Here is a 7,633-nt window from a genome sequence, read left to right on the forward strand (position 1 = left end):
ATGTCATTTTAAGTAAATGTTGTTCTCTTCTTTCCCCTCTGTCATCCCTTATCTACTTACTTTATGGATCCTTTATCTCACCCCTTTTTTCCAAGTCTTGGTTCTTTATCCTCTTCGCTCTCTCAACTTTCTGCTTCATCATCTGTCATCCTTCTTTCTGTGTCATACTCCCCTTTGCTTCTTCATCTTCTGTCTCTCTCTTCTTCATTGCTCCCTGTCTCCTCACTTAATATTTACCTCTCCTGCTTCACGGCTGTCTCTTTATCTTTGTCCATATGCTGCTATTTTTCCATCCTCTCCTCTTCCCTCCGCTCCTTCCTGTCATCCTATTTTCCCCCTGTCTCGTCTCCCCCCGCTCGGCCCCACTTCTGCCCAGGAGATGAGGACGAGGATGACACAGGGGAAGAAAGGCTTCCTTCCTGTTTTGACTACGTCATGCACTTCCTGACCGTCTTCTGGAAGGTCCTGTTTGCTTGTGTTCCTCCCACGGACTACATGAATGGCTGGGCGTGTTTCACCATCTCTATCATTATAATCGGCCTGCTCACGGCCGTCATCGGCGACCTGGCATCTCACTTCGGCTGCACTATTGGCCTAAAGGACTCAGTCACTGCTGTGGTTTTTGTGGCACTCGGCACCTCAGTCCCAGGTGAGTTCAAGAGTAGCAGAAGGAACTGTTTTTGAAAAGCACGTGTCATTTTCAATACACAAATTTTTATTACATACAAATCTGGGCTCTGAAATTGTGTTCATTATTTGTTATGTTGCTTGATGGATATGTGGTTCATATTTTTGTTATGAAAATTGTGACTTCATGGGCTCCAACAGTAAACATGCTTTGTCATCAAGATTGCTGATCTTATTTACTCCAAAATGACATTTTCCACCCTGACAGGAACAATATGTCACCAAAAACTCTGACTGCATCAGCATTTTCTGCTATTAAAGGTCTTATATGTGGCACTAATAAGATATAAATAAATAAATAAATAAATATATATATATATATATATATATATATATATATATATATATAAATATAAAAAATTTTAAAACAACCAAGCCTGGCTCACAGAAGAGCCTTTCACGATTTGTGGGAAACGTAGTTTCCATTTTTGAAAATATCAACTGCTATTCTACAAGAATCTAGATGACAGTTAAACAAGGCTCAGAAATCTTCATCGAAATCAGATGCTTTGATTTGTTACATAAAGTTATTAACAAGGTTTACTTTGTCCTTTTTTGCCTTTTTTGCAGAGTTACAAAGTCTGCTTTAAGAGGTTGAAAGAGTTGCAGTGGAGTAAGTCAGAAGTTTGTCAGACAGGACTTAAGGTTTAGGAAAAGATCATGGTTTGGGTTTAAATACACTCTTTTGCAGCCTTAACTCTGCAAACTGAAAAGTAACACTAACACATAATCAGGAAATCCCAGCAGCTTTGAGAGGGTGTTTCTTTTGTGTGTTTTGCTGTTGTTGTCATTATTTTTGGGCCTTCGGTTTATGCTTGGATTTGCTTAAAAAGCTGACTTCATGTAGTTCTGTCCATCAAACCTGATTTAGCAGCATTTCAATCAAAATCTAATGTTACCAGTACTGAGTCAAAGCAATTAAGATTAGCTTTGTTAAGACTCTTTTAACTCTTTTATCCTCATATGTGTACTGCTCTAGAAAATGTATAAATTAAATGCCATAATATGTTTTTATTTTTTCTGCGCTTATTTGAAGCTGTTGCTGTGATCAACACTGTAGCCTCACACTGTGGAGTTTGCGTGTTCTCCTTGTTATTGTGTGGATTTGCCACAGCTTCCTCCCACAGTCCAAAATAAAGAGTGTGCATCTCAGGTTAATTAGTAATTCAAAATGCAAATAGATAAAATTCTTAAGTGCATAGAAAATGTGCTGTATGAATTTATATGTGAAAAGGATCAAATTTGTAGAGCTTTGTATCGCGCTTCAAAAGGTTTGTAAGATTAGAAAAGGGCTATGAAAATGCCTTCCCATTACCATAAATGAATGAGGAGAGAGCATTAACTCTAAAGCCTATTCATTGTCCTGTGCTCATTCTCATTTCTTTATTTATCTTACACTGAGCCTTAGTGCAGCCCCTCAGTTCAACTTCTGTCTAGAATAAGCAGTTTTAGCTCCCTTCTCCTTCCCATTAAGGCAGCCGCCTTCTGATTGGCTGCCCCTCCAAAACCTCTGAAAAGACTAAACAACATGTGGATGACTCATAGCCAGAGCTGTGGGGATATTACACTGATTGGTATCATATGGAGCAGAAATAACTTGGTCTACAGTGTACTTACCTTCCTCTTTACTTCACTAATCTGCTGCCCACCACGCAGGAACCTTTATCAGCACAATTAGCTCGTCTTTAAATTCAGCTGCTTTCACTATCACAGCTTATGTGATTTATCCACAACATTTAAAATTATTAAATCAAATTAAAATATTCATGACAGGTGGTTTCTCTCTACAGACACCTTTGCCAGTAAAGTAGCAGCAGTCCAGGACACCTACGCAGACGCCTCCATTGGGAATGTGACTGGCAGCAACGCAGTCAATGTCTTCCTGGGAATCGGCATGGCCTGGTCAGTGGCGGCCATTTACTGGCACATGAAAGGGAAGCCGTTTGTGGTGGAGGCCGGCTCGCTGGCCTTTTCTGTCACTCTCTTCACCATCTTCGCCTTCCTGGCCATCTCGGTGCTGCTTTACCGGCGCCGGGCCCACATCGGAGGAGAACTGGGTGGGCCCCGGGGACACAGACTGGCCACGTCAGCCTTCCTTTTCAGCCTCTGGTTTCTTTACATTCTCTTCTCCAGTCTGGAGGCCTACTGTCATATAGAGGGCTTCTAAACAAACAAAAAAGACTCCAGTGTGACACAATACAAACATACAGGGGTTTAAAGTACAACTTTAGAGGTAAAAGAGTGAATTCTCACTGTGGAATTTAGGTCAATCTTGTATGGAAAGGACAGGAGAGGGTTTTCCTTTACACCTCCCTACTCCTCTCCCTTTCTCAACCCCTTCTGTAAGGATGCTTGGAGGTGTGTATCCTGCCCTCTAGTGCCGACAGGCCTGGCTGATAAAGGAGCGACCCTGAGCCTGTGTGAGTGTGCTTACAGTTGGGATTGGGATACCACCGAGTACAGAAGATGGCGATGCCAATAGGTGGTCCTGCATTCCACTGGAAGAGACTGCAGTCTTATATCCGGAGAGGGTTGAGTTAATCAGAGGTCTATATTTTTCTCAACATCTGACGAGAATGACTTTTTTTAAAAAACAAAAAAGTATTTTGGGGATAAAAATGCAAAAAATAAACGAAACAAAAAACGAACACACAAGGACACAAAGAGGTATCAAAGAACTATTTTCAGATCTATGGAGTAACAAATGATTATAGTGAAAATGGGAATATGTTGTTGAGTGACAGTGGGATGGATTCATAGTATTTATTTTTATTTGCATAGTTTCCTAAGGAGCACGGCAGAGTTGTCAGAAATTACACGAAGAGGAAAATCAGCAGCGACAGCGGCCGTTCATACTGGCAGACGAGTCACCATTCAAACAGGAGGGGAAGAGGTGGACGCCGTGAACATGGTCAAACTGCCCTGAACATTACTTCCGTACTCTAAACGTATCTATATATAATATATTTCCATATTTTCTGTATATTTTGAATATTTGTTTAAATGTGGTCACCTTCTGCTCTAACAACAGAGGATAGCTGTGGCTAAGTGGGAGGGGAGGGTGGGGGATAAACTATATAATGGAACGATGTCTTCACATTTCTAAGAGTTATGTATCTTGCCTAGGTAAAAGTATGACATTGTATTTTATTTATTTACTGATATCTTGGTCTCACTCAAGTTTTCACCTTTTCAATCAGAAATCTGAAAATAGGAAAAAAAAACAAAAAAACGTGTTGCTGCTGAGATAAATTCAGAGGTATTTTTGTACTTTTCCTTCCATGCACTTTGCTGTATAGTTCGACTTCTGGAGAATTCTACTTGTACATGTGCAAAAGGCCAATAAAAAGGTGTCGTTATGGACTGAACAGAGTGCCTGTGGACGGGAAAGGCATTTGCTGCAGCTGCCCACAACCACCAGCTCTTTGCTCTGCTGAAGAACACGAGCGTTTCCTTCTTATATGGTGCATGAGCTTTTATTTATTTATCTTTTTTTTTTTTAAGCTGCATTAATTGATTGGAATCATGGAATTAAGGGCTTTCCAGGAGCACATACCCACTGAATTTGGCTAAGATCTCTCTTTCAGGTATCTGTACAATCACAAAAAGCTTTCTCCTATGGATTGGTTGTGCGCTTAGCTTTTTAGCTATACCAGATGCCCTTCATTCACCATTACATGGTTACATTAAAAAAGGTCCTTCAAAGGTAATAGGTTTTGTGGGGTTTCACTGATTTTTTTTCTGTGACATTTTGGTTAAAGCAGACATTTTTAAAGTTTAAGTTTAGAAAAGACTATTATTAGGGTTATAATCCATCCATGTCAACCGTGTCATTTAGAGCAGAGGTGTCAAACTAAAGCCTGGAGGTCAGAATGGGATATGTTTGGCCTATGATGTAAAATGAGTTTGACATCCCTGCTTTAGTTCCTTCAAACATTCAAACTACATATATTTACAGAGGTCTACAGACACCCTGGAAATTACCTTAACCAATAAAAAAGAAAGTCTAATATTTAGAGTGGAACATTTAGGTACCTAATCTGCAACCAGCCACCAGGTTGTGAGTGCAATGTCGCCCATCGTCGACTGTTAATGATGGGCATATCCATCCTCACATCATCCATTGGTTGGTCTCGTTATGATGACATGAGCTGGGCATTATTGCTGTTGTCTTCTCTGTCTCAAACCAGGAGATGATGAGCAAACATCTGACAGCAAACTCCTGATATCCTGGATAATCCCCCATTGATAACTCAGAGAATAAACTTCATGTTTTATTTAGTATTACTTGAAACTAGCGATCAGCCCATGAATTCATCATTAAGTGTTTACTGGGGTTACAGAGTGAGGATTTCAGGGTTATTTTTTCTTCTTGCTCATTATACATCCACAGAAGTCACCCCCTGCTGGCCAGTTCATGCATGGACTTGACCATCTTTTATAGTCTACTTGAGCTTGAAGGCTGAAATAATGAAGTATGTGATAGCTTTAGAGTTTTCACTTTCTTTGAATTATCACTGAATATTTAAAGGAAAAATTTGTTTACCTGACGTGTGCAGAAGGCTAGCTTCATTTCTGATTAATTGCAGGCATTTAGCACAAATGTTTAGTTACTAAAACTGCTAAAATACTTCATTCATTTCAATACACTTTCCATAAATTTATTTCATAGTTAAGAAATGGTCATTAGTGCAGCTTTGAATTAATTAAATGTTTCTTTGCCAAAGTCTACAAATGTATCCTTCCTTACAGTTATTATTACTGTATTAGTTTTGTATGTGTTGCATAATTTTAGCCTCCTTTTGCTGTAGTCACTATGTAAAGAGCAAATGTCAGCGGTTCTCCGTTTGGAATGAAACTGCTCAGCATCGAGAGCTGTTGGTGTGGGCGTGAGAGCAGCAGTTAGCTCCAGGTTGAATTTGAAAGTAGCCCGATATTAATAATGAACTACGTTTAACACATGACTGGTGCTTTGTTTTTAAAACAAGAGTTTAAAAAACTACAGAAACTCCCAAAGTGTCAGAAAACATGTTTATTGAATAATTTGAAAGTGTATGTGGGAATTGATTCTTGGCTAATTTTAAAATCACCCAAGAGATTACCAAAGAGGAGGTGGGATGCAACATCTGTTTTAAAGTATATAAAGAAAAAATATATTGGACGAAAAAAACGTTTTTTAGAGTAGGCGACAGTAAATGGCAGTGACACTGTATTTCCACAAGGGGGATGTCAATCTCCAGTCCCTGTGGTTGTTCCTTCTTTAATTTCTCAGCACTCTTTCCTCCTCCTCCTCTTCCTCAGTGTTCTTCCTTTGTGGTGAGCAGTGTTGTAAATACGTCTCGTGGCTGAATCGGACGCTCTTTTCCTGGCCCTGGACCACACATGCTCACCTCACGCTATCTCTCTTTCTCTCACACTATCTCTCTCTTACATATAAACACACACACAGATATATTCAATGAAGAGCGATGGGTCCACTGCTGCACAATAGGGAGGACAGTTGGAGGGGCTTGCTGTCCCAATTCAGATGCAACACAAAACAGATTATGTACATAACTTTCAGTGTATGTTTACATAGACACAGTTTAGGTGTCCTGGGGGGTAAAAAGCATGACAATACAACTCTCACATCTCATCTACAGGTTATCTGCAGTCGCTTCGTCTGAGCCAGTGGAAGTGTGAAGTTTTTATTTCTTTTTTTTTTTTTGCAAGTCACAGGGGGTCACTTTGTTATCTGTCCCTTTGTAAAAATCCTGCAACAGGAAATATTTTGGTCCTCAGTTGAACAGGTATTCATGAACAAAAGGAAGTGCCAGTGTTCTTCATTTTATCCCTGCCTTTAGTGGCTGTTTATATTGTTCATTTGGTTGTGTTTTTGGTTTTATCTGCCAGGACTTATTGAGTTGAAACGTTGGCCAGTGTGTGTTTGTGTGCTGTGCATGTTGCCTCTTCACACCCGTGTGCACAGATGATGTGCACGCTGATGATGATGCTGTTGTCGTCACGGGGACGCAACTCAAAATTGGTTCTGTCATTTTGTCGTATTAATACATGTCTTAATTCTGTAAAATAATTTTTTTTTTAAAAAAACATAATCATACAAATCACTTCTGAAGGCACCAGTCTTTTTTTTTCTTCTCTGTCTATAGGATGGCATTGAAATATCACCGTGCAGTAACTGGACTAGTGGTTGATGATGTTGTAAGACACTGTGGAAGGTTTCATTGATGAGGTGAATACTGTTCTTTTAACTTTGTTTTTGTGTAACAGAAAAGGGGCACGTTTTAATGGATGGGTATGTTTTCCTGGCCTGCAATGAGATGTCAAAAATAAAAAAGCAAATTTCCAAAGTGTTTTGAGATTAAACAGTTTTGTTCTTTTTTCTGTGAAATAAAAAAAATGCTTTCTGGTTCATATGCAAACATTGGTTTCACTCATTTAAATCAACCCTGACCGTTTTAAATATACATTTGCATCACCAGGAATCCAGCAACAAACCAAATGATTTCATTAGAATTCTGATAAGATTTCAAGGTTCTTGTGTTAAGAAGAAATCTCAGTACATATCATGTAACTGCAGCTTTAAAGCATATTTCGATTATTAGGTTGTTTAGCCACACCTCAAATTGCCTGCTGTTTATGGTTTAATGTTTATCCTGATGCTGTTAAAGAAACCAAGAGCCGGCAGTAGAGGAACTGCTTTGTTAGCATTTTTCTAAACCTCAGAATCTTCCAAATTTATATTTGACACTTCTTAAGTCAGCACTGAGGAAACACAACCATAAGCAGATAAGAAGCAACTTCTAACAAGGATTATTGTCAATGTCTGTATATTACTCTTTTTGGAAAACATTAAATCAAAGCCTCCTTGAGAATCTAAAACTCTTTTTTCCCTTTTCTTTTGTTTTCTTTTCTTTGTATCATTCTTAGTTCAATAAATCCATCA

At 39.1% G+C, this 7,633-nt stretch overlaps 1 protein-coding gene across 2 annotated transcripts in view; it reads left to right on the plus strand.

Moving 5' to 3' along the window:
• slc8a3 (solute carrier family 8 member 3) overlaps nt 1-7,101 on the plus strand; it is a 138,769-nt gene extending 131,668 nt beyond the window's left edge. For both annotated transcript variants that reach the window (XM_084914552.1, XM_084914553.1), the window contains 2 exons: nt 380-649; nt 2,478-7,101. In XM_084914552.1, the coding sequence (XP_084770678.1) occupies nt 380-649; nt 2,478-2,854 (647 nt within the window). In that variant the 3' untranslated portion in view covers nt 2,855-7,101. The remainder of the gene's footprint in view (nt 1-379; nt 650-2,477) is intronic.
• The last annotated feature ends 532 nt before the right edge of the window (nt 7,102-7,633 follow it).

This window comes from Perissodus microlepis, chromosome 19, assembly GCF_051167445.1.
Source record: "Perissodus microlepis isolate ML-2025 ecotype Zambia chromosome 19, ASM5116744v1, whole genome shotgun sequence".
Lineage (NCBI taxonomy): Eukaryota > Metazoa > Chordata > Actinopteri > Cichliformes > Cichlidae > Perissodus > Perissodus microlepis.